Here is a 27,733-nt window from a genome sequence, read left to right as displayed (position 1 = left end):
TTCCCAGAACCACTCGCGCTCAGGGACACCAAATGACTGCCAGCTACGAGAGGGGGCGTGGTTTTCTGTATCGGTGACTTTTTTACGCCTTATACTGGGCGCCTAAGGAAACCGAAGGAGCTCTGCAAAAGGATCTCGCTAGGTCCCTTTGCCCCGCACACTCCTCACCTGATGGTGGGTTAAAGAACGGGCTGGAGCAAGAGAAGGTACGGCCGCTGTGCTGTGCCCCGCTCCTGGCCTGTGTTTGAATTTCTGACAGGTGTGAGGATTTATAGTTGGCAAGGAGAGGTCGTCTTGCTAGCCTGGGTGTAGTGTGGTGAAGCACTACGATGCTGGACGTCTGGACACTGCCGTGCTGTCAATTGCTTCCTGTGCCTCGGCTGAAATAGAGCAGGATGTACTAAAAGGAATGACAGAATTGCCCACTGGAAATAATGGAAGCCAGGAATGCCAGTTGATTTGCATGGGCTCCGCTGAAATACATTACAGCACAAGAAGGGTTGCAAAGAAAATGTGGAATGGAACTTTCCTTGAACTCTCTGGGCCCAGAGAGACTATTCCAGGATTGGAATTACTGTCCCCAGGCTGGAATGCCAGTCCTTGAATGTAGCAGAAGTGTCTTGGGATTGGAGTCACAGCCTGCAGAGTGGAATGATTGTCCCTGTGGGTAGCAAGAGTATTCTGGGACTGGGTCAGTGGTCAACAAAGCAGGCAAAAGTGTGCAAGGAACTCAGGCCCAGTGTGATATGTATGGGGAACATGGAGATCAGGAAGGCATCAGAACTGGACATTGAAACTGGAAGAGAGAGAAGGGCTATAATCCCAGGAAGTCACAGGTTTTTCCCCAACAGATCCTGCTACTTGACCAAACTCATTTCCTTCTTCGATCATGTGATAAGCTTAACTGAATCAAGGGAATGTTGTTGATATTGTTTACCTGGATTTCAATACAGCTTTTGACTGGGTTGCCCATGATGTTCTGATGTGTAAACTAGAGGACTGTGGACTCTACTCTAGAATAGTTAGGTGGATAGAGAACCACACTCAGTAGTTGTCAATGCCATTTCATCTGAATGGAGGGAGGTGTCCAGTGGGGTGCCACAGGGCTTGGTTTTGGGTCTGGTAGTTTTCAGCATTTTTATAAACAATCTGGATGTGTATGGAGGGGCTACACATTAAATCTGTGATGACACCGGATTGGGAGGAGCTGCAAACACTACAGTAGATAAAGGCATCAAGTTGGGAAGAACAGCAAGCACACCAGAGATAGAATTCAGGAAGAAAAGTGGGCAGACGTGAACAAGATGTACTGCAACAAGGATAAGTGACAAGTTCTACATCTGGGTAACAAAAATGAGGAATATGCATACTGAATGGGGGATACATTTCTGGGTAGCAGTATGTGTGAACAAGATCTTGGGTTATGGCTGGACTGTATGTTAAATATGAGCAGCCAGTGTGATGCAGTGACAAGGCAAATATGACCTTGGGGTGCATCAGCAGAGGCATAACACTCAAATTGCAAGATGTCCCAGTCCCGCTGTATACTGCACTGGTCAGGCCACACCTAGAGTATTGTGATGTGAACAGAATGCAGCAGATGAAGAGCGATGAGGCTGATCAGAGGCCTGGAGACTAATCCCTGTGAGGAAAGGCTTAGGGACTTGCAAGGAGGCTGGAGAAGAGGAGGTTGAGAGGGAACATGATTACTCTTTTAAGTATTTGAAGAGGAGGGCAAGAAGCTGTTCCTATTGGCAGCTGATGATAGGACTTGCAATAATGGGTCTAAATTAAGGCTGGGTACAGGCTGGCTATTGGGAAAAATGGTTACAGCAAGAGTTGTTCAACAGTAGAATCAGCTGCCTAGGGGGGTAGTGAGCTCCCTCTCATTGGCAGTCTTTAAGCAGTGGCTGAACAAGTCCCAGAACATTCCTGCCACTTGCAGGGACTGCCATTCCACTCTGGGGGCCGTCATTCTAGTCCCAGAACACTCCTGCTATCTGGAGGGACTGTCATTCCAGTCCCATAATGCTTATGGTATCCCCCGCCCCGAACTGCCATTTCACTCCAAGAACACTTCTGCTACCTGCAGGGACTGTCATTTCTATCCCAAACATATGGTACCCTCCCTCCCCTCCCCCCGGATTGTCATTCCAGTCCCAGAACACTCCTGGTATCCACAGAGACAATCATTCCACTCTAGAGGCTGTCAATCCAATCCCAGGACACTTCTGCTACATATATGGGCTGTCATTCCAGCCTAGGGACAGTAATTCCAATCCCAGAACAGTCTCTGGGCCCAGACAGTTTAAGGAAAACCCCATTCCACATTTTCTTTGCAACTCTTGGGCTGTAATGTATTTCAGTGGAGCCCATGGAAATCAATTGGCGTACCTGGCTTCCATTATTTCCAATGGGCCTTCCAACCTCTCCCATTCTTTCTGATGGGCAATCCTGTCGTTCCCTTTTATCCCTCATAAAGAGGCCTATTTTGAAGTAAGGAGAGAATAAGGTGCGACCTGCGCACGCGCACTAGGCTCCATTTTGAACGGAACAGAAACAAAACCAAATGAAGCGGCATTTCGGGAAATGGGTGGGTGTGCTTAGGTTTTGTTTTTAAGCGAAGGGTGAGGGCTCAAGCAAAAACGGAGAGACTGCGCATGCACCAGTGTCTGTGCAGGCAAGCCATCAACCAACATAGGTCGGCACGGCTCCTTTCCCCTCCTCCTTTAGTTCCGAGGAGTTTCGCTTCTGCGGTTGGATTTGTACCCGTCATCTCTGGGACTCTACCCGTCAGACTTCGGTTCCCGGCCTCGAGTGCCTTTCTTGGGCGGTTCAGGAACGTGGAAGTGTCTGCGAAGGCGTGAAAGAGACAGATGTTCCGCCCCGGGAGTTCTTCTGCGGGCGCCCAGCCTTCCTCTTGCGGTGAGTCACATTCCGAAAATCTTCAGCGTCCCTTGGTTCTTCCGCGGTGCGAGGCTAGCGATTCAAATGTGCTACTCCCATTGGGCAGAGCTTCGCCTTTTGCGTCGATATGAACATTCTGTTGCGTTCTCTCTGTGATGATTCTTCATTCGCACGCTCAGAGGCCTGCGCAGCAGTCTGTTTATATGCAAACTGGTCCTCCTTCTAGTGAATAGCTAACTGATGTCCTTTTCACCTGAGCCCGTTTCCAGTGCGCAGCACAGCCCAGTAGTTCGCCAGGAAGGAAACCCCGCGTTGTTTGCTGTGGCTTACTTCTAGATAAATGTACGTGGGATTGTTGGCTCTAGTACCAATTTCACTTCTGTCTTCTGGCCGTTCCAGCTTTCTGCTGTACAGCCTGATCACATCCATGTTTTCTGGAAACAAAATCTCACTGAATTTGATGTTGGAATCCCCGTTTTGCCTCTGAGCAGGGGATGATGAAGAAGATACTGGATTTATATCCCACCCTCCACTCTGAATCTCAGAGCGGCTCACAATCTTCTTTATCTTCTCCCCCTACAACAGACACCCTGTGAGGTGGGTGGGGCTGAGAGGACTCTCACAGCACCTGCCCTTTCAAGGACAACCTCTGCCAGAACTATGGCTGACCCAAGGCCATTCCAGCAGGTGCAAGTGGAGGAGTGGGGGATCAAACCTGGTTCTCCCAGATAAGAGTCTGCACGCTTAAGCACTACACCAAACTGGCTCTCTCATTATATGACAGCTGATCTGAAAAAATTAAATTCTGTTTACAACTTGTAATCTGACTAGTTCACTTAATCTGATTGCTCCCTTTCCCTCAGAAAATGATCAAGAGGTGTATGAATGTCCAATGTGTCACCTTGTTTGTACTGACTATCCAGTTCTACAAGAACATGTTGAACTGCACTTGCAGGAATCCAGTTTATTAGAAGGTAAGGGGGAAGATTCCAAAATATGGAAAGTACCTTAATTTTTTTTTTTATTTAAAACATTGAACATATGAACATATGAAGCTGCCTTATACTGATTCAGACCCTTGGTCCATCAAAGTCAGTATTGTCTTCTCAGACTGGCAGCGGCTCTCCAGGGTCTCAAGCTAAGGTTTTTCACACCTATTTGCCTGGACCCTTTTTTGGAGATGCCAGGGATTGAACCTGGGACCTTCTGCTTCCCAAGCAGATGCTCTACCACTGAGCTACCGTCCCTCCCCAAACCCTCCCCATTCTTGCATTCTTCTTGATTTTGTTTATATAATGGGAAAAATGAAACCCCAAAGTATGAACTTTGATTGTTCATGTTATCATCTCATAAAACTCTTGAAGCGAGAAATTAAACAACAGAAAAACAGAAGGAAAGGTATAGCCCTTTCCTTCTAGGAAATTTTTAAAAAATGTCATACAGACGTTATATGAATGTAATATGATTCTGTAAAAATCTGTAATCTGCATCTTTCAGAAATTCTCAGCTTTCTGAAATCTGATAGAATTTGTGTCGTAAAATATAGTTTATTGTAACAGACATCTGAACATCCATCTGTTCAAAAATATTTGGTTGGTTAACCAGCTAACCAAGTTAACAGCATTTTTAAAGCATTTTTTTTCAGAACCCTTTTTGGTGCCCTGTACAGTGATTAATATCAACATGCTACGGTAGTTACCCCAAAAAGGCTAATACTTTCTTTACCAGTTACCTTTTAAAATAGTTACTGTAATTTTTAACATTGTGAAGTAAAGTTTGTACAGATTTGAATTCCTCATTGTATAACTCTTCTCTTTGGCTAGTAGGGTCAGCCTGCTATTAGAATATTTTTGTAATGATTTAACATGGAAATAAAGTAACAGCAGTTATTAGACCATTTTTATTGCTAGAAATTTTGCTATAATAACATTTCAAAAGGTACCCAGACCTCAGCGGTATTCTTGGAATATTTTGAACATATGAAGCTGCCTTATACTGAATCAGACCCTTGGTCCATCAAAGTCAGTATTGTCTTCTCAGACTGGCAGCGGCTCTCCAGGGTCTCAAGCAGAGGTTTTTCACACCTATTTGCCTGGACCCTTTTTTGGAGATGCCAGGGATTGAACCTGGGACCTTCTGCTTCCCAAGCAGATGCTCTACCACCGAGCCACCGTCCCTCCACAATTTTGATTGTGGTCAAGCAGTAGGTGATCACTTGCCATGCCTACTGCAGAGCAGTTAAGTGAAACTTATTTATTGGAGCCATCTTTTGTTTTATGTGATCTGGTGTAATGACAGGAAGAAACTTGCATGATCTCAGGTTGGCACAGCATATCCAGAATGAGGAAGTGAGACAACGAAGAGAAGCTACAAGACAAGAGAAAGAAGACTTTCAGAAGCTGCAAGTATGATCACAGTGGTCTAACTGCTAGATGTATTAGATGTCTTATTTGCTATGGGTTTTTAGTTTAGTACTGCTTGCAGGGAAGTAGAGAGGCCATGCTGTTTTATAAATGTGCGGTATACTACTTGTGTTTGTACTGCTCTGGTAGATTGTTATTAAGCTCTTGCTAGCAGAGGATCAGAGGGTACATCCCTCTAATCAGGGTGCACTTACAAAGCAATCATGTACAGAGTTACCCCAGTCTAACCCTTTGATTTCATTGAACTTACACTGGAGTAATTCTGCAAAGGATTGTATTGTTAGTAAGCCACAATATTACAGGCGAGATGCTTTATTTGTTTCATCATTGTTGTTAAATCATTGGGCATTTCCCTTTTAACCAATGCTGTCTTCTCTCCAACTGGCATCCGATCCCAGGCCAGGTTTTGCCCGACTGGTGCCTTGGCCAAGCCCTGGCAAAGAGATCAGTGATCTTCATTATCTCTTTCCATTGCCAACACCTTATCCTTGCCCCACCTTCTCTGACTCCACAACCAGGCAGGACAGCCAGAGAGCTACTTGGTCTCTGGGTCCTTCTTACCTTGTAGTGAGCCTGTCTTCCCATTGCTTCCAGCAACCTTGCCCTTCTGACTGAACTGCCCCCCAATGGAACCTGATACAGTGACATCATGCCCACCCCTGCTGGACTGGGTCTGCCCCAGCAGTCTTAACCTTGCTGCTGGCCTTGTTGAGTGAGGCTCCCCTCAGTTATTTTAACCTTCCCCCCCGCCTCAGGCCAGATAAGACTTTGGCAGCTTGAGCAGTGAAGGCAGCTAATTTGAGCAGTCCAGAGCTAATTTCCAGACATCGTGTTGGACTGACTGGTTTGTACTCTTGGTGTTGAGACTTTAGACTGCCCCTACTTATTCCCATGATCTCCTCTTTATGGAAGGACTGTCCTACAAGTATATGTAAAGAAGTTGCAGATAGGACAGGAAGACAGATTAAAGATAGAATTCTGTAAAATGGCTAATATTAACTCGTTGTTATTCTTTGAGATGAATTATTTGAGCAGAAGTTAACAGTGTTTCTTTTTCTCTGTGTCACACATTATCCTATCAAGCTAGTTTTCAATAACTGGAAGTTGGCTACAGATTATATTAGTTTAAAGGCAAATCAGAAACAGGTCAGCCTCTATTATAATATAAAATATTACATGATGGTATTGTATATAGAAAAGTAATTAAGTTTCTAGTAATAAATCTGTCTCATAACAGGAGTTCCAAAAATACAGGGCTTTTTGAGCAGGAATGCACAGGAATGCAGTTCTGGCTGGCTTAGACTCAGGCAGTGCCAGATTTATGTATAGGCTAAGTGGGCTGAATCCTAGGGCCTCTAAATCTAGGGGGCCTCCACAGCCCTGCCTCCCCAACGGGCAGTTTTCCCTCTCCCAAAATTGCAAACCCAAGACTTCATGCGAGGGCAGGGCAACTTGGGCCCAGCAACTATGAGACTCGGGGCCAGCCAGTGGGGCCCAATTTGAAACTCTGGGGCCCAACTGGAAAAAATTTTGTGGGGCCCCAGTTCACAGTCAAAGTCTTCAGAATCTTAGAGATATAAATAAAATCCATCTGGATTGCTCTGGTGTGGGGGCCAATTTGGCCAAATTGCTCCAATTGCCTTAAGACTAGCCCTGATGAGACTGTGCAAAAATACAAAAATACAAAATATTGTGCACAAATACTCTTAACTGGTGTAAATAAAGTTCTATTATAATGAAATGAACAGCCTACAACAGTGGGCATACATTCATACAGTATAAATAGAAATAGAAAACAACAGTCTCAAAACAATATTCCAAGGAGGACCCCACACAGTCACAGAGTCTCTCATGATGAGCGTAGGGTTTTGAACCTGGGTCTTAGCTTTGTTCCCACTCCTTACTATGACTCTTTTTCCACTAGAGTTGATTTATTTAAATTATGTCGCCTGTTAAAATTGAAACATATGTTTGGACAAGATGAGGGGGGGGGTGAACAGAGGACACCTTTTAGACGTAGGTCTTTGTTTATTCCTACTAATGATGACCCACGAATTATTGTTTTTGAGAGAATGGTGCTTCAGGATCTTGAACAACTAGAGCGTCAACAAAACCCTTACTTCAACAATCTGAATAAATATGAAAGGGACATCTTATCCCAACTATCTGATAATCCCGATCTTGTAATTAAATCAGCTGATAAAGGAGGTGGGATTGTGATTCAGGATAGGCAGGACTATCTCTTGATGGTAGGTTCATTATTATCGGATGTGGAATACTATACACGTCTTAACACTGATCCAACTGAAAGAATATCTAAATTGGTGAGGATGGTACTTGTAGACGCTAGAGAAATGGGGTATATCTCCAAGAAAGAGTTTGAATTTTTGGATAACCCCCACCCTAAAGTACCTATTTTTTATGCCCTCCCGAAGGTACATAAAGAAATCAGACCCCCTCCTGGTCGTCCAATTGTGTCAGGAAAGGGTTCGTTACTAGAACCCCTATCTAAATTTGTGGATCACTTTTTGAAGCCTTTTGTTTGTAAGATTCCCAGTTTTATTAGAGACACGACAGATTTTGTCTCTAAGATTGAGGATTTTTATATCCCTGCAGATGCCTCATTAGTAACATTGGATGTTCAATCATTATACACTAATATTCCCTTTGAGGATTTGAGAAGTACAGCTCAGTGTTATTTGGATCAGAGAGAGGACTTGGATCCACCGACACCTTTTTTGTTGGAGCTAGTGGACCTGATTATTGAAAATAACTATTTTCGTTTTGACCAAGAATTTTTTCTGCAACGTAAAGGGGTTGCGATGGGCAGCGCTCTGGCGCCATCTATTGCCTGTTTGTTTATGGCTGTGCTGGAAAATGATTTTTATTGTAACAGTGACGTTAACCCTTTCTTTGAAGACATATTGTTTTTTGTTAGGTTTGTGGACGACATCTTTTTGATTATGAAACATGCAGAAAGATTGGAGAGTTTAGTTGAATGGATGGACTCTTGTCACCCTAGCATTAAGTTTTCCTTTAATAGAGATCCTGACACCATTGTATTTTTGGACACAGTGGTGTATCGCACTGCCAATAATACTCTAGCTATTAAGAACCATAGAAAGGCGGTGGCTAAGAATGGGTATCTACATTATGACTCTTTCCATCCTCCCGTTTTGCGGAATAATATACCCTATGGGCAGTTCTTACGCATGAAACGAAACAGCACCTCAGTCACTGAGTATAAAAAATCGTGTAATCAACTGACAGTGCAGTTTAAGGAACGGGGTTATCCAGAAACAGTCATCAAAGGGGCGGAGACGAGGGCTGCCAAACAAGGACGTTCCCTTATGCTTCAGCGTACGAACAAACAGAATGGAGAGGCTAGGGAAAATCAAAGATTATTTTGTTCATTACAATATACTCCGAAGGCATTAGCGATTAAAAACATCATTTTGCGCCATTGGGGTATTGTTTCCAGCATTGCAGGATGTGCCTCCCCACCTATAATTGGTTTCCGTAGATCTAGGAATCTAAGGGACTATTTGGTACATACGGATTTGAATACTGCACAGACGTCTTCTCGATTGCCCCCTGGTCATTTCCGTTGCAAGGGTTGCAAAGCGTGCAAGTACTCTCTACAAATAAAAGAGTATGTGGATCCTAGATCCCAAACAACCATTAAATTGACAGGTTTCACTAATTGTGACTCTAAAGGGGTCATCTATGCCCTGGTCTGTGGAGATTGCTCTAAAATGTACATAGGATGTTCCCGTAGGGCTATTAAGACACGTGTTCTGGAACACATCTCAAGGGTTCGCCATCAAGTTCCTGGTGTTCCTCTCCTTCAACATTTTACTGAGACTGATCATAACTTAGAAGCCTTAAAATTCTTTGTGATTCAGAAAATTGGTGATAGTAGAGGTGGTGATTTACAAAGGACCATGTTACAAAAAGAGGCACGGTGGATACATCGTTTAAACACCATTGAACCCTCTGGCCTTAACCAACACAATGATTTCTCTTGTTATATATAATGTTTGGTGTTTCTTGGGTATGTTGGAGAGTGTGGTGTGGTCTCTTTTAAATGGTTAAACAACAACAGCTGTGTCCGTCCCTTTAAAAAAAGCCGTGGGCTCTGGCAGCCCAAGCTGCAAATTAAGATATCAAAATGGGCGTTTGAGAAAGAACTTGGCTGGATTTTTCAGGTTGTTTTACCTACTGTATCTGTATGTTTTTGTTAAAATCACTTGGGTTTAGGGTGGTTTTTATCGGTCACTTTTGTTGTTTACAGTTGACTTACGAGGAAGCTGCAGGAGCAGCGGAACGCAATCAAATCCGGGGTTTGCGTGAAGGCTAGAATTTGTCCTTCAGAAGTCAACAAACAACGGAGGGACTCCTGTGGAACTTTATTTTTGAGTCATTGTACTCATTTTGAAAACTCTGTGACTGTGTGGGGTCCTCCTTGGAATATTGTTTTGAGACTGTTGTTTTCTATTTCTATTTATACTGTATGAATGTATGCCCACTGTTGTAGGCTGTTCATTTCATTATAATAGAACTTTATTTACACCAGTTAAGAGTATTTGTGCACAATATTTTGTATTTTTGTATTTTTGTATTTCATATATTGTGCTGCCACTGTTCTTTTGCTGATGAGACTGTGCAGCGGTTGGACTGACAAGCCCTGCCCCTTCTAGGTCCCTGGTGCCACTATTCAGAGTACAGACTCCAGGACTCCAGAGCCAAAAGCCCAGAGTCAGCAACAACCAGCTGCACAGCCTTCCCCAGCTCAAAGGTCAGGTCAATAGTGGTACATGCTGCACTTTAATCAGTGGGAGAGTGCGAGTACGGGGTCGGCTGGGGCAGATAGACCAGGCAAGCAAGCTCTCCCAAGGTGCATCCATTCCTTCCCTCCTCCTTGGCTTGAACAGAGCAAGTACATGTGACTGGCACTGGCCTCACCCCTCCCAGGCAGGGAAGTCTATCTTTCATACTTCACAGAGCCCTGTCGGTGCCTGCAGCATGCACTTGCAACCCCTTTCTCAGAACTTCTTGGATATGAAAAGAAATATGGTGTCAATTGTCATGCCAATAAATCCAAACTATACCGCTTCATACATTAATAGTAAATTAATTGTTCTAAAACCATTGCAGAATCTAATCATAGTTTTACGTATTTATTTTATATAACATTTTTTGGCAGGTGGCTCTTTTAAATGGCTAGTATTGATTGTTGAATGGGAGCCTGGTGTTTGCTGCTGCTGGAATTATTAGATGAGAAATTATAGTTAATTATTAAGCTATGTTTTTGCATAATTTTCAAGCCTCCTAATTACATGTGTCATGGAGAAAATTATTTTGAATCCTTTTGGCAATTTTGGGAGTTTATAAACTTTTGAAAATGTTTAGATTGGAAAATGATGTTGTACTATAGGGTTGGCTTGTTGGACAGAATAGACTCCATCTTGTGTTTGCTTTAGTTTAGGTTATTTAGTTTAGTTAAAATGGCCACCCACCCTGGGAAGTAGGGCAGAACTCCAGGGTAGGCCTACAAATCCCAGATGCCTCTATGGCCAAAAAGTGCGGGAAAGCCAGGGGGCGGAGTCAGAAGATATAAATGCTGCAGTCAGCCTGGGAGGGGGGAGTCATCCTGCAAGCCATAGAGAGGCCAGGAGGCTCTTGCTGCAGATTGCCCACAGGCAGAGAGAGGCCTTGTGGATCAGGGAAGGCAGCAGTGGGAAAGGATCCTTAGAGGGATGCAGAACTATCTGTAGAAGGCAGAAGACCAGGCTGCAAGTTGGTAACTGAATCTCATCCCGAGGGAAAATAAGTATAGGGATCAGTTCAGGGACAGAGGAACTGCATTTTGTCTTATTTTATTTGTGTCCGGTGGTGTTTTCCTTTCTGTGTTTGATTTAAAGTGCCTTTTTCTGTTTAAAATCCTGTTAATTGTAAATAGTCAATAAAATCTTTGTTTAAAACCCCAGTCTGGTGCTGACCACGAAGTCTCCCCCAGTCTGCCCACTACCGGTGCCTTAAAAAGGATCCTGGGAGGGAAAAAGCCCCAAAATGTGCAGGTGCCAACCCTCCAGGAGAAACCCAAAGTTAGGGGTTTTCATCTCCAACCCCCAGGAGTCAGCCAGAGGGGTCTCACTGCCCCTCAAGAAAGGCATAGGGAAGTCAGTGAGTGGTGGCAGCTACTGAAGAGTGACAGAAGTCCACCAAGAAGGTGGGAAGGCAAAGTGGGGCTCCCAAGCCACAAACTGGCTATTCAGTCCCCCAGGGCTGAGGGTGGGCACCAGGCCCATAGCCACGAGGGGGGGATCCAGCCTCCCCACCCAACCCTCCTTTGACTTCTATGGCCCCTCCTTTCCCTGCCGGTTTGGCAGTCCCCACACTCTCTGCCACCACTTCTCTGGCGCCCCCAATCTCCCTGCTGCTTTGGCGGCCCCCACCCCCCTCCGCAGTGCCTCTCCCTCCCACCTACCCGGTGAAGTGCCAGCTCATGGGGCTCTTTCAAGGTGCCCCCCCATCAATCAGCTGATCAGCGGGAAAAGCCGCACTAAGGCCGGCAGTTCCTATGCTGGCTTTCTGCCGTGCTCAGCACGTTCAGTGCTGGCTGCCCCAGCGCTGAACCTGCTGAGCCACTGGAAAGCCGACATAGGAACTGTCGACCTCGGCACGGCTTTTCCCGTCAATCGGCAGGGTAGGGGGCACCTTGAAAGAGCCCCAGGAGCCAGTGCTTCATTTTACTTTTTAATTTTAGATTCTAATCTGAGCATGAGTAAAAGATTTGAAAGTGGTGCTAGCAAGCACAAGAGCCAGAGACTTGAAAATTCTATGGTAATGAAGTTAAGACCAATCACTGCTTTCGTGCATCAACCACTCATTGAAGCAACAAGAGTCATCAGTGAAGCTATCCAGCCTGAGCCAACTACTAGCATGCAACCAGACAAAAACCTCCCTGAAAGAGACACAGAGAAGCAGGATGTGGAACGGCAATTTGATATGAGGAAGCAGCCATGATGCTGGCTCAAACTGAAAATATAGAACTAATTCAAGAGTCACTTACTGACAGGGAGAAGCTAAAGAGCCACAAGAAAATAATCTAAATAGATTTTGCAGTTTACACCAAGGTGTTCCAGATGCAGATAAAGATAATGCCAAACATAGATCTACTGTAACAGATGTTGGTTTGTAGTCAGAATTATCACATGAGAATTTATCGTATTGGGCAGAGAGGGGTCCCTCTCAAGTTCTGCATCATTGTGGACCATTTTCAAATTCCAAGCAAGTGTACAAAAAGCAGTCCAGGTTTTACACAAAAGCTCTTCTTTATTCAACAAAAGCAAATGGGGAAACATATAGCTGAGAGTGGCTTGTATATTCTCCCTCCCAAGGATGGATTTATTGCTTTGTTTGTAAACTCTTTCCAAACCTTGCGTCTTCTTCCACAGCTTTAGCTACTGAAGGGTTTGATGACTGGCAAACCCCCCATCTTATCCAAATTCATGAAAACTCAGAGAAGCATAGGAATGCCATGTTGGCCTACCTAACAAGAAAGCAAGGGCAAATGTTAACTTCCAAGCTAGAGGAACAAATAAAAGCAGAACAGCAGTACTGGCGGCATGTCATGGAGAGAATTATTGCTGTAATATGCACTCTTGTAGAGCGAGGCTTACCATTCAGAGGAGACAAAGAACACTTCGGATCTCCAAATAATGGCAATGTTTCAGCTTTTCAGTAGATTCCGCTCCTGACATTTAACATACTGATCAGTTGACTTTAACTATCGGATATGTATCACCTGAAGATGGTTTGCCAACGGAGAGATTTTTAACTTTTCCTTGAGCTAAAAGACCACTCAGGAGAAAGCATGGCTGATTTAGTATTCAACTATTTCCCTACTGAGCTTGAAACTGACTATAGAAAATGCCGCAGGCAACCTTATGACAACGCTGCCAACATGACTGAGAAGTACAATGATATGCAGCAAAAAATAATAGAAAAAACTAGTCTGCAAGATTTATTCCATTCGCAGGTCACTCTTTATATCTGGTGGGCCGTTCAGCTATGGATTGATATCTTGATGCAGTGAACTGTTTTGGCATTATCAATGAAATTTATACCTTTTCATCCTCCACAAAGAGTGGGCAGTTCTAAAATCATTTTTGCCACCTCAATCTAAAGTGCCTAAATATTTGTCAGACACTAGGTGGGATGCACGCACAAAAGGCACAGAAGCTGTTTTGGAAAGTTACAGTGCTGTCACTGATGCCCTCAGTCATTTGTACTCTGTTGTTAATGGGAAGGGGGAGACCAGGCTTCAAGCTAACAATGGAAGAACTGGAATTTGTGTTTATGCTTCATTTTTGGACCCATGTGCTAGGTCATTTTCACAAGGTTAGCAAAGCCCTTCAGAAATCAGACCTGTTATTGAGTTCTTGTGCAATTGTATAGTTTACTTCTGGATTTTTAAAGGAAAATTAGAGAAGATTTCGATGAGCTTGAGAAACAAGCAAAAGCCACCTTGCCGAATGTTAACTACAAAACAAGGAGACAGAGTAAGGGAATGGCAAAGAAATAACAGAAGTGCACGTGATGCCTTAGATGCACTTTCTTCAAGAGATAAGTTTAGGATAAAATCCTTTATTCCTGTATTAGATGCACTTGAAGCCAAATTAAAAAGAAGCACTGTGTACAGTGATGTTGCACAATTGTTTTTTTTTCCATTCTTGCTAATCTGACAGCATCTAAGCAAGAAATTCAGCAAGGTGTTGAACTGTTGATGAAAGCATACCCAGAAGATATTGACCTGAAACTTATTGATGAACTTTTGCACTTTCACCAGTATGTGAGACAAAGTCATAGGCTTACAGAAGAGCACTCTCTGTCTCATACAGACCTTTATCAAATTATATACAAGAAAAAAATTCAGATGGCCTTTCCTAATATGGAAGCAATCTTACGGCTATTTCTTAGCTTTACGGTCACTGACTGCTCAGGAGAGAGGAGTTTTTCAAGGCTCAAAAGAATTAAAAATGAATTAAGGGCCACGGTGTCTCGAGAGGTTGTCCACACTGAACATTCTTAACATTGAAAGTGATTAACTTAGACAAACAAATTTTGATGAAGTTTTGGATGATTTTGCTACGAGGAAGGATAGAAAAAAACATTTTTAGTCTTACTGTATTTGATGGTTGTAGTTTACTTCTTAATATGTATTTTAAAACTGACTGTATAATGACAACATAAAGTAGATTCTAAAAGTGCCACACTGTAGAGTAATCATGATCCTATTATTTACATGTCACAGGCAATATAATTTGTAAACTCAAGGTTTTTCTTTTTAAAGAAAAACATTACAACTTAATTTTCCTAAAAATGAATGCTTATTTCACAAAAGGTTTACAAAGTTCAGTTATTGCAAAAGTGTTAATTTTAGCATTTATGCATTTTTTTTCAATCACGATGATATTTAACAATAACATCTTATGCCCTTAGAGGAGAAATTGTGAATTGCATAATTTTAAATAACCGTCATCATCCTTGGCTTCACTCAATTTTGTTTATAACACTTCCATTTTCTTCTAGTCCTGAGGGTGGGAGATTGGGAGGGGCCTCACAAGTGGAGTAGACTAGGGCCTTTCTTCATCTAAATCTAGCCCTGGTGTCAGGGGTGTGTGGCCTAATATGCAAATGAGTTCCTGCTGGGCTTTTTCTAGAAAAAAAGCCCTGTGCAAAACAATGGTGCTGTCAGGGGGTGTTGCCTAATATGCAAATGAGTTCCTGCTGGACTTTTTCTACAAAAAAAGCCTTGCCAAAATGTCTGTTGTGTTCAGTAATGTAATGTGAATCATTTCGATATGCTAGGCAGAAGTAACTATTGATATTTGTTGTGATGGACAAATGGCAGTTATTACCCACAGAGGTATTGAACATGAATGCCTAACTTTACCATTTTTCCCTCTTACTTTGAAATAATTGTTTAACTTTTAGTTGAATGGAATCTGTGTAGAAAAATAAGGGCTTAGTTTTAGAAGGAATTATTAAATGAAGTGGTACTTACTGATGCCAATAACTGATACGGTATGCCTGTTAAATTGCATATTTTGTTTGCACAATGTTAATACAAACTACTGTATTATCCTTAACAGAGACAATATGGCTTAGATGGTTCTGGTGGGTACAAGCAGCAGTCACTGAAGAACATGGAAAAGGAAGTAGCTCGGGGAAGAATGCAGCCTTCCGAGTATCATAAGAGAAAAGCTGACATGATGGAATCTTTGGCTTTTGGCACTGATGATGGAAAGACACGGACTTCAGGTCAGTAGTGTGGAGAATGTGAGCTTCCTCAAAAGCCTTATTTTTGGAGTAATTCTTAATAGCCACTGCTGATTAAGAGTTGTCTTCTTCTGGGATATGTATGCATATGGTAGGAAAATGTCTCTAATTCCTCAAGACAGAAATAAACATTGTATGGGCCTCTAGATTTTGTATAGGCATAGTGGTTCTTATAATCCTTATTAAGTGTAATGATGATGAAGTATACTGAGTGTGATTCTTCCTGATTTTGTGACATTTGTCAGCAAGGAGATTGGACACATCTCCTTTTTAGCATACTTGTACCATTTGGCCTCAAGATATATACCATTTAGTTTTCCAGGTTAGAGTTTTGGTTCAGTGAATAGTAATAGGAAACGTGGATTCCATCTTTCTGACGTATATTTTATGATCCTTGTTTAATATTATTATAGGGTTTAGCACTTTATTGGATCTCCTTGTATAATACCTGACAGGTTTATTTATCAATGTATTCATGTTTTCTTAAAGTATAATGCTAAGTCTTGGTAATAATAATTGACTGTTTCTGAAGTGAATGAATTGTTTGATTAGCTATACAAAGTTGTATAAATTTGGGTCTGAAGCACAGGATGGATATTTGTTTTGCTGTGTCCCCCCTCCCCCCCCCCCCAAGACTTTATTTCCTTAATAAACTGGCACTGGATTATCATGCATTAGCTGTTGGCTGAGTAGAGGGTCTTTTGTTAACTATTTTTTCACTCTAACTTGTATGTGTTTATGGAGCTTAAAACCCACACCTTATTTGAAGCCCTTTTTATAGTCAATCTATTATCAATTGCTCTTAGAAGTCCAGCATATGCAGTAAATAAAAGGTTATTGTGTTACTCATTGCACTGTAACGTGCAAAATATATTAGAGTCTGTCTTGTTCACAATCAGCCATGGCTGAAGGAAAGAGTCAATTTCTGTCTCCTATTATCTGCTTAGGCCACACTGGTTCCATGAGCTTTATGGAGTTCCACAGTACCATGGTGTCTGGAATTTTCTTTGCTGTTGGCAAATCTGCTGATCTGAAATGTAACAAATGTAATGTGGTTTTAGTGTTTATTTGTGCTGGTTTCAGTACTGTTTATAAATGGTATGCACTAATTTTTCTAAAGCAACTTCCTTTCTTAAAAAAATTTCAACCTACTGTGAGTTAAAAATTCAAATAAGTGAAAATAAGTGTTTAGTGTTTATTTGTGCTGGTTTTAGTGTTTATTTGTGCTGGTTTCAGTACTGTTTACAAATGGTATGCACTAATTTTTCAAATGCAAACTTTGTGGAAATGTTGCATCTCATCTTGTTTGGAAGTCCTATCTATTTATTGGTTTAAGTTTTTTTTGCCAATGTGGAAGAAAGGAAACAAGATTTTATTGTGTATATATCTGCTTTGGCTAGAACAGCGCTTTACAGTACTGTAAACAAATTTACCTGTTGTCAATACCTGTCTTTTCCCCACCACCCCCTTTGTGTTTTTAATCAGGCATTACTGAAGTGCTCAGCCATTTCTATCGAAGTGAATCTAAAGATACAAAGCGAGTCTGGCTTTCTATGGGAGTGGATCACTTCCATTGTTCTTTAGGAGACAGAGGCTGGGGTTGTGGTTATAGGAATTTTCAGATGATGCTTTCGTCTCTTCAGAGAAACAGCACCTACCAAGACTGCTTGAAAGGTATGCATTTTGGTATCAAATTGTATTGCCCCATATGCCAGCTTGTAACACTCCTGGTCATGGGATGTACTTTTGTAATGGCCCATCTTGCAGTCTGCCTCACCCAGAGGCTGTGAGTCACTAACAGAGTGCATGTTTTGTGTGCTCAAAGTCCCAGATCCAGTTTGTTGATAATTCCAGTGGAAGGATCCTGGGTGTGAGGAAAGCTCTTTTTTGTCAAAGATGAGGGAGAGTCACTTCCTGTCAGAGGAGGCAATACAGTGCTAGGTGGGATCAATGGTCTGACCTGGTCTAAAGCAACTTCCTTTCTTAAAAAAATATTTCAACCTACTGTGAGTTAAAAATTCAAATAAGTGAAAATAAGTGCAGCCTCTGACATATTTTCATGTGTGCTGCACCTAATTGGCCAGAAGTATCCATTTAAAATTCATAGAAACCTGATTATCAGAACTCAAGGTACCAGCTGAAAAGTATACTAAAATAACATATTGAATAATGATAGTTATTAGCCACAGTCAGATATTTGACTGGTGGTAGATGGTATTTTGCAATTCAAGATCTATCGAAGTTCTTTGGAATTGCAGATGTACCTTCACAAGATTCTTGCCTTTCCAAGCAACAGTATCTTCTGGAGGTGAGTTGGTGTTATTTGCTCAGCGCCTAGATGTCCAGGTATTTCTCAGGACTTCTAGGCACTGTTCTAAGGCCTCAAATGATAACTGGCACAATGGTAACTTTAGATGCTCTAATTCTATTTGTAGGTCTTGATATTTTGTGATCTTGTCGTCGTTATTATTGTCCAGGTGCGCAGCCATGTTGGTCTGTAGCAATAGAACAAACTTAGAATCCAGCAGTACCTTCAAGACCTAAAAGTTTTATTCAAGTTATGAGCATTTGTGTGCATGCATACTTCTGAGATACATAGAAATGGAAAGTAACAGTCCAGGCTTATTTATTTGGTGATTTCTAGCCACCCTTCGTGCAAGCATAGACAGAGGCTGAACAGCAGATTAGCATGTAACATGATGATGTTTTAAGATATCTGGAGACAAAACAGGAATAACAAGTTTATATGTCAACAGTTTGGATTTAATTAAGGGGAAACAGCAGTGAACCAATAAATATGTCAAAATAGGAGATAAATGTGTAAAAGTACCCTTTCTATTTGTTCGCTTGAGACATAAATTTGTTATTCCTGTTTTGTCTCTGCATAGTTTAAAACATCTTCATCATACTATATCCTAATTTGCTGTTCAGCCTCTGTCTGTAAGTTTGATTACATAGAAATGGAAAGTATCCAAGGAAGCTCATATCTTGGATAAAATTTTGTTGGTCTTAAAGGTTCCACTGGACTCTAGCTTTGTTTAATTATTTTATGTATTTGTATAGCATATTCCAAGTAGCCCATGGCGCAGAGTGGTAAAGCTGCAGTACTGCAGTCTGAACTCTCTGCTCATGACCTGAGTTCGATCCCGGTGGAAGCTGGTTTCAGGTAGCTGCTCCAGGTTGACTCACCTTCCATCCTTCTGAGGTCGGTAAAATGAGTACCCAGCTTGCTGGGGGGAAAGTGTAGATGACTGGGGAAGGCAATGGCAAACCACCCTGTAAAAAGTCTGCTGTGAAAATGTTGTGAAAGCAACGTCACTCCAGAGTCAGAAACGACTGGTGCTTGCACAGGGGGACTACCTTTATGTTTATAGCATATTCCAACTATTAAAAATATTTTACAATAAATATGTAGTTGCTTCATACTGAGACCACAATTCAACTTGTTCTTGGTCTGTTACGTATTAGGTGACAGATGGGACCTTATGTGATGGAATAGTCCCTCATTTGGAAAATATCTGATGTCAGGAAAAAGACTAGGCCAGAACCCTTCTCCCTGACGTTTAGTTTTCCGGGTTCATGCAGTATAGTGGCTTTCACCAAAATATGAATTTGAAAAAGTCATATGTTCTCATTTAGCATATTTATTTTGACTGGTAAGTAGTAAATAAAAATTTAAATAGATGAGTTCATGTTGGTATTTTATATCCCAAAAAACTACTTGATCTGAAAGATTTGATAGGAAAAGCTGTCCTGGCTCCAACCCGGTGGAATTCTCTGCCAGTGAACATCAGGGCCCTGCAGGATCTTCTATAGTTCTGCAGGGCCTGCAAGGCAGAGATGTTCCGCCAGACTTTTGATTAAGGACAGAGACAGTTGCCAAGCTGGCACCTCTCTCCCTCGCTCCCATTGCAGTGTCCAGAAATCTGGATTAGAAGAAATTTACTAAGATGCCATCGGGGTTTACAGTTGTTTTTATCTATTGTTGTACATTGCCCAGAGCCCTGCACTAGCCGAGATGGGGCAATTCATTAAGGTGAATCAATCAAGTGTGAGTTAAATATTCACATAGGTTTTATGTGGAAATATTTTTATGAGAATTATATTTGTAAAATTGTGAAGACAATAAAGTAGTGATGCTTCTTACATTATTGGTAGGGAAATCCTGTGCAGAGTTACTTCAGTCTAAGTTCACTGGTTTCATTGGGCTAGATGCAGAGTAATTTTGCATAGGATTGCGTTGCAATTTTAACATCCCCCAGGAACTGTGCATGATATACAATGACTGTCCACGCCATCTATTTTAATATAATTTATTTAACTCTCTTCCATGGATGCCACTGGAGCACCTCAGTTGCAGTGTCACTTTCCTGTAGCATCGCTTGCATTATTTGTTAGTTCCACAGTTGATTGATTGCAATATCCTTTGAACCATGTGAGAGGAGACCTATAAATAAAACTTTTACCACTGCTTTTGATTTGACCAGTACAGTATCATAGTTGAATCCATACAGGGCTTTTTTTTTTAGCAGGGACTGCTTTGCATATTAGGCCACACACCCCTGATGTAGCCAATCCTCCTGGAGTTTACAGTAAGCCCTAAAGAGCCCTGTAAGCTCTTGGAGGATTGGCTACATCAGGGGTGTGTGGCCTAATATGCAAAGCAGTTCCTGCTACCAAAAAAGCCCTGAATCCATAAACTGATTATTTGTGTGCATATGTGTGGTTTAATGTTGTATCTCCCCTGCATTTGCAAATCAATAAAACATACATGTACTCTCACATAAAAATTTAGGGGTAATCAACTAAAAAACATTTACAGCTTTGAAAACACCAAGTTTGATGCATATTGATATTGGCATCCATTCATTGTTTAATTTATGAAACAATAAATCTTTTCATATATAAAGTTTCTGCCTCACATCTGCATGCAAGGAATCTTTTTGGAAGAGCCTTTAGTCATGTGAATCCATACCTGCTTTCTAAAGTAATACAAGTTTACCACATTACTGAGGTTGGACTCAGGCCATTTGTCCACATGGTTCGATATTGTTTTCTGACAGAGTGGCCCTGGCTCCCCTGTCTTAATAATCTGACAACAATGATCAGTATTGCTTTGTATTATGAATGAAGCAGCAGAAAGTGTCTTTTCTAATATTACCCAGTGGTACTTGAACCAGGGACTTGCTCTCTCACCCTTCTTTGGTAGAATGCTATACAAGCTCTCAAACTTCTAGCATGGGGGCGCACAACATATAACCTGGGAATGCCACATGGAGCCACAACACATGGTGTAGCCTGCATTTTCCAGAACCAGTTTGGAGACTCAGCAGGCATTGCTGAATTCCATGATCTCTACTGGGCCAGCTCAGTAGCCCTTGCATATCTGTACCACATAAGCTGTACCACAAGAGACAAAGGGCAGTTCTCGAGTAAGTGCTATGAGATACCTGGGCTGTGACGTGTTTTCCTTGAAGCTGCTAGCAACAAAACAGGGAGCCAGATTTTAAAGTGCTACCAAATGGTAGTTGGTTAAATTCTTTCTCCTTTGAATTGAGGCTGCATGAGCACTCAGTTTGCAGTTTATCTACACTATGAGAAGGTGATCTTCACTGCACCTGTTTGCACTCTTAAGTCAAATCCCTGGCATGTGAAAACCTGAAATTCATAGGGCAACTCCTGATGATGAAATAGGTGAAACCTAATGATACACTTTCACAATGCAGCCTACTTAATTCCAGTTAAACTTGATTCTGGTCCACATAACTATGTGAGTTGTAATCACATTCTGATTTATAGCTAAAAAGACCCATACTTGGTGTGGTAATTAAATTCAGCATTTTGTAGCTAAAATACATTTTCTCTAATTCTTAGATCTTCCATCAATTCCTAATATTCCAAAAATTCAGTCTTTGATTGAAAATTCCTGGAAAGAAGGTTTTGATCCCCAAGGAGCTTCTCACTTCAGCAGCGGATTACAGGGCACAAAGGCATGGATAGGAGCATGTGAAATTTATTCACTTTTAACTTCTCTCAGGCTAAAGTAAGTAATCAAAAGAAAGATTATTTTGACTTGACAGTAGTTAATGCCTCTGATGCTTGTCATTTTATGTAGAATTTCAAATTCAAACTGTTCCTGTGTAGATATGCTTTCAAAAGCAATGAGAACTGCTGTTTGGGAACAGGGAATAATAAATAATTGATGTGAAGGGTTGATTTAGTTTAAGATGACACTAGTGAAATATGCCAGATAGAACATATTGATGACCGTTTACGGAGTCACTGTTGAAACTGTCTTATAGGTGTCAAATCATTGACTTTCACCTGCCAACTGGCCCATCAGGAACGCATCCTTATTTGTTTGACTGGGTGCTGAATTACTACAATTCAGACAAAGAGAACAGTGCAAAGGTGGTGTGTACCTCCAAGCCTCCAATCTATCTTCAACACCAAGGTCAGCACAGATATATTTTCAAAAATAATGATCATTACTGTTTTCTTCCTTATTTAGTTCTTTGGGGTGTTCTATGAATCCTGCTTTAACAACAGGAAGATATCAAAGCTATACAAGGTTTCTTTGGTTATACTTATTGCCCAAATGGCAATAAGCTTGTTTTGCTTTTCCTATAAAAGTGCAGTTTTTCCTCAGACAGCCCATCTTTTGTCCTATGGCTGTCTTAATGCAGTAAAACATAACTTTCAAAGAAGAGCTAAGCTCTATGTACAAGAGAGAATCTGACTCTTTTATAGCTGCATAATAGTATGGTATAATATTGTAATAATATGGTATAATAGTATTGACATAGCAGCTCTCAGTGAGGTCCGTTTCCCTGAGGAAGGTAGTCTTCGAGAACACGGTGCTGGCTATACCCTCTACTGGTCGGGTGAGTCAAAGGCTGAGAGCTGTCTTTCTGGCGTTGGCTTCATGGTCAGGAACTCCATTGCCTCCAAACTCGAAAACCTGCCAACAGGTCACTCAGATCGCATCATGTCCATGTGCCTCCCACTTCAAAACAAGCAGCATGCAACACTCTTCAGTGTGTATGCCCCAACCCTTCAAGGAGATCCTGCAGAAAATAACAAGTTCTATGCTGATCTACGCAACCTCGTACGGAAGACCCCTACAGAGGACAAGGTGATCATCCTTGGCGACTTCAATGCCAGAGTAGGTAAAGACTCGGAAGCCTGGAAAGGAGTACTTGGCAACACGGCATTGGCAACTGCAATGATAACGGGCGCCTCCTGCTAGAATTCTGCACGGAGCACCAGCTCACCATCACCAACACTATCTTTCAGCAGAAGAACAGCCTGAAGACAACCTGGATGCACCCACGGTCCAAACATTGGCACCTTATCGACTACATTCTGGTGCGCCAGAGAGACCTTCGAGATGTCTTACACACCCGAGTAATGCCCAGTGCAGAATGTCATACGGATCATCATCTTGTACGCTGCTATCTCCGTGTTCACTTTAAACCCACACCCAGGAGAGGAGGTATCCCTCGGAAGAAGCTTCAGGTTGGCAGTCTTCAGTCAGCCGAAGTTAAAGCTGCCTTCCAGGCAAAACTCCAGTCAAGAATTGAGGACCCCAGTTGCCCCACAGACCCTTCTCCAGAAGCACTCTGGGAACACCTAAAAACTACCATCCTGTTGATCTCTGAAGAAGTCCTCGGGTTCTCCACAAGGAAGAACAAGGACTGGTTTGACGAGAACAATCAAGAGATCCAAGAATTACTAGCGAAAAAGAGATCTGCCTACCAAGCACATCTTGCTCAGCCCTCCTGTCCCAGGAAAAAAGCAATCTTTCGCGCTGCATGTAGCAACCTCCAGCGCAAGCTTCGAGACATTCAGAACGAGTGGTGGACCAAGCTTGCAGAGAGAACCCAGCTGTGTGCAGACACTGGTGATTTAAGAGGGTTCTATGAAGCCCTGAAGGCAGTATATGGCCCATCATATCAGGCTCAGAGTCCCTTGCGTAGTGCAGACGGCCAAGTGCTCCTCACAGACAAGGCATCCATACTGAACCGGTCGGAGTATTTTCAGGTTCTCTTCAGTGCCAACCACGTAGTTCAAGATTCAGCAATCCACCTCACCCCACTTCAACCAGTGAAAACAGAGTTGGATGAGATCCCTACCCTAGAAGAGACTGTTAAAGCCATCAAGCAACTGAAAAGTGGCAAGGCAGCGGGAGTTGATGGAATCCCACCAGAGATCTGGAAGCATGAGGGCACAGTAGTACATAGCACACTTCACAAAGTACTTGTCATCTGCTGGGAACAAGGCAAACTACCACAAGACTTTCGCGATGCACTCATCATCATTCTACACAAGAACAAAGGTGGAAAGTCAGACTGCTCCAACTACTGGGGGATAACCCTGCTCTCCATCGCAGGCAAAATCCTTGCCGGAATACTCCTGAACAGACTAGTGCCCACCATTGCAGAAGAACTCCTCCCAGAGAGCCAGTGCGGCTTCAGAGCTAACAGGAGCACCACCGACATGGTATTTGTTCTCAGGCAGCTCCAAGAGAAATGCAGGGAACAGAACAAGGGTCTATATGTGACTTTTGTCGACCTTACCAAAGCAGGTGTAAAGCAAGGCTGCGTTCTCGCGCCAACTCTTTACGATCTTCTTTAGCATGATGCTTCAAAGAGCCGCAGTAGATCTAGATGATGACGATGGTATCTACATCCGCTATCGCACTGATGGTAGCCTGTTCAACCTGAGGCGACTAAAGGCTCACTCCAAGACAATGGAAAAACTTATCTGAGAGCTACTGTTTGCTGATGATGCTGCACTCGTCTCCCACTCGGTATCAGCTCTGCAGCATATGACGTCCTGCTTTGCAGAGGCTGCCAAGCTATTTGGCCTAGAAGTTAGTCTGAAGAAGACAGAAGTTCTCCACCAGCCTGCACCCCAGGAAGATTATCACCCTCCCTGCATCACTGTGGGTGAATCAGTACTGAAGACAGTCCAGCAGTTCAGCTACCTGGGGTACATCATCTCCTCAGATGCCAAGATCGACAAGGAGATTGACAACAGGCTGGCAAAGGCAAACCGTGCATTTGGCTGACTGCACAAAAGAGTGTGGAGCAACAAGCATCTGAAAAAAGGCACAAAGATCAATGTTTACAAAGCGGTTGTGATGACAACCCTCATCTACGGCTCCGAATCGTGGGTTTTATACCGTCATCACCTGCGACTCCTTGAGCGCTTTCATCAGCGCTGCCTTCGCACCATCCTCAACATCCACTGGAGTGACTTTGTGACCAACACTGAAGTCCTCAAGTGGGCGGAGGTTACAAGCATCGAAGCACTGCTGTTGAAGACGCAGCTGCGCTGGGCAGGGCATATTTCTAGAATGGAAAACCACCGCCTTCCCAAGATTGCTCTGTATGGCGAACTTTCCACCGGCCATCGAAATAGAGGGGCACCAAAGAAGAGGTACAACGACTCCTTGAAGAAATCCCTTGGCACCTGTCGCATCAACCATCACCAGTGGTCTGACCTAGCCTCAGATTGCAAAGCATGGAGGCACACCATCCACCAGGCTGTCTCTTCCTTTGAGAACGCACGCATAGCTGGTCTTGAAGACAAAAGGAGATTGAGGAAGAATCGCACTGCTACAGCACCAACCCCAAATCAGACTTTTCCCTGCAGCCACTGTGGCCGGATCTGCCTGTCCCGCATTGGTCTTGTCAGCCACCAGCGAGCCTGCAGCAGACGTGGACTACTGCACCCTTCTTAAATCTTCGTTCGCGAAGTCAAGCCGAGAGAGAGAGAGAGTATGGTATAGTGTAATTGTGTGTATAGTGTAATTGTATGAGACAAGACCAAGGCTGATTCCACGCAAAGAGGTTATCCCATAGCAGTCATGTTGCTGGTGCAGTTGTTGGTCAGTTGATGCTTGCAGCAGAGAGTCCATATGGCACAGGGTAATTTTTTTTTACCATTAGATTTCCCTTTAAACCAAATGGGCACTGAATGACCCTCCTCCACCCACTGTTGTGGCACCATAGTAATTTCCCACACCTTTAAAAATTGATGTTTGTGCTGCTTGAGAATAATGGAATTCTGCGTAACTTTTTTAAAAAAAATAGTTCAGTTGCAGTGTGGAACAAGATACTGGGGCAGATCCCCTCACATCCCTTCCTCCTAATCTCACTTTGATGAATTTATTTGTGTGAATTTGGGCTCCATGTTAGTGCTTCACAGAACAAGATACTGGTGTAATTATCCTCCACCCCTATCACTATGGTTTTGTATTGCCATACTGTATAGTAATTGCATTACAATATTCTAACACTCCCTTCCCCATTTAAAAAAAACACAAAACCTTAAGCAGTTCGCTGAAAATCCATTCAAGCACAAGGCATACTTTCCTTCTTGAACACAAGAAAACATTCTTTGCAGCATCTTTGTGTGTGGGGGGGGATTTTTTTTAAAGAACAGAGAGTTCACAACCTGAACAGGAATGGAAGATGACATCATGTGGAAGCAGGGTGGGGGAAGGCCACAAGTTGGGTGGCTGAAACAAGGGAAATCTTCCTTATGGAATCAGCCCCATAGATGCTGGTGAGATGTCATTTTGCATAGCAGTTTCCTAAAGTGATTTGTAATTCAGATGTGTCCTGCAAAAAAATACATGCATTCTTCAAAATTATTTTTGACTTTTTTGTTTTGTCTGTAAAATTAGGCCATAGTCGCAGTATTTTTGGAATAGAAGAAAGGAAGAACAAAACCTTTTGTCTACTAATATTTGATCCAGGCTGCCCCACACAAGAAATGCAAAAACTCTCAAAAGGCGTTGATGGTAACTGTCTGAGGTTGGTTCGGAGATTTTCAGGTGGCTTAAAACATAAACAGTACCAAGTGGTGGCCATAGATGGCGTGCTGTCAGTAGAGGAAAAAGTCGTAAGTATCGTAAGAATCCATGAGATTCATTATAAAGCAGCTGTATGTGCATGGAAATATAGAATTAAGCAAATTATTTTCCATAAGGGGGCTGTACCATTCTTATACTACTTTTTTTGGAATCTCCTATGCTTTATATGCCTTTTGGAAAGTAGCAGTAAGAATACAGTACCTCTGTTTCCCCCCTCCCCCAAGTATTCTCTACTAAAATTGCTATGAACAGTACCCTTTTTTGTAGGATGTTGTCAGTTTTGCAGTCAGATATGCATCCTATTATGTCTACTCATAAGTATATCCTGCTAAATTTAATGAGACTTACTCCCAGTGGAATGTAAATTAGGCTATTTATGCCATAGGGATTCTGATTCCTAATCAACAAGAAAGTATGCATGGAGAAACCATAGCTGCTGTGCATAGATAGTCCTCCAGGTACAGTTGAAAAGCAGAAGATCTGGTCTCTGGTGGGAAAGACTAAGGGAAGTAGACCTGAAGGCAGCCCTATTACATTCCTGACTAGCACCATTTCAGAAACTTTATGTGGGCCGTATATCCTCAGTAACTATGAGACTTGTTCATGCAGCACCTATGTTATGTGGAAGCTAACTGAATTGGGATTTTTTTTTCTTGTGGCAAGTTAATGCTGTCCTTTCCCTTACCATGACAATGACACCCAAGTAGTTAATGTCCTACAAAAATGTTTCTGCATGAGGCAACTGATTTTTTTTTACTTGTAGAGCTATTAAAAAGCTATCTTCAACTGTACACATTGAAAAGCTTTTGAGATGTCCTTAAAAATGAAAATAGACATCCACCTTTTTTTTGAGGGGGGGTTAGTCAAAGCAATAAACTTGCAAAATTATTTTATTAAATCTGTTTTACTTGTCTATTATAATATAAACTGAAACACTAATGCCAGATCATGACTTGTCTACTACAATAACGATTTTTTCCTTTTGTTTACTTATAAGGCCCGTCGTCAGGCTTCTCAGCTCTTCATAGCTCAAAGGATTCCTTAAAGGATGGATTACTGCAACTTTTTTAAAAAGAAAGATTTCTGGTGCTTTTGCACTAGAAATATGTGTCACATACTTAGTATCTTAAAGACTGTAAAATAAATTTTGAAAAATAAACTGTGAATGTGA

The 27,733-nt window shown here is 42.3% G+C and overlaps 1 protein-coding gene across 4 annotated transcripts; it reads left to right on the top strand.

Annotated features, from left to right (window-relative positions):
• Positions 1-27: 27 nt before the first annotated feature.
• On the top strand, positions 28-27,733 carry ZUP1 (zinc finger containing ubiquitin peptidase 1). 4 transcript variants are annotated; one of them, XM_060238498.1, is made up of 10 exons: positions 28-206; positions 2,734-2,925; positions 3,771-3,881; positions 5,206-5,312; positions 15,491-15,659; positions 17,163-17,351; positions 21,552-21,720; positions 21,980-22,131; positions 26,374-26,591; positions 27,560-27,733. In XM_060238498.1, the coding sequence occupies exons 2-10, from the start codon at positions 2,877-2,879 to the stop codon at positions 27,605-27,607; spliced, it is 1,212 nt and encodes a 403-aa protein (XP_060094481.1). In that variant the 5' UTR covers positions 28-206; positions 2,734-2,876; the 3' UTR covers positions 27,608-27,733. The 4 variants fall into 4 exon arrangements, with proteins under 4 accessions (XP_060094481.1, XP_060094489.1, XP_060094497.1 ...); XM_060238506.1 differs by having other exon boundaries at positions 73-174; XM_060238514.1 differs by lacking the exon at positions 28-206 and adding an exon at positions 2,387-2,512.

The sequence above is a fragment of the Heteronotia binoei genome, chromosome 1, assembly GCF_032191835.1.
Source record: "Heteronotia binoei isolate CCM8104 ecotype False Entrance Well chromosome 1, APGP_CSIRO_Hbin_v1, whole genome shotgun sequence".
In the NCBI taxonomy this organism is placed as follows: Eukaryota; Metazoa; Chordata; class Lepidosauria; order Squamata; family Gekkonidae; genus Heteronotia; species Heteronotia binoei.
Note: the sequence above shows the minus strand (reverse complement) of the source record. Positions and strands in the feature narration are given on the sequence as shown.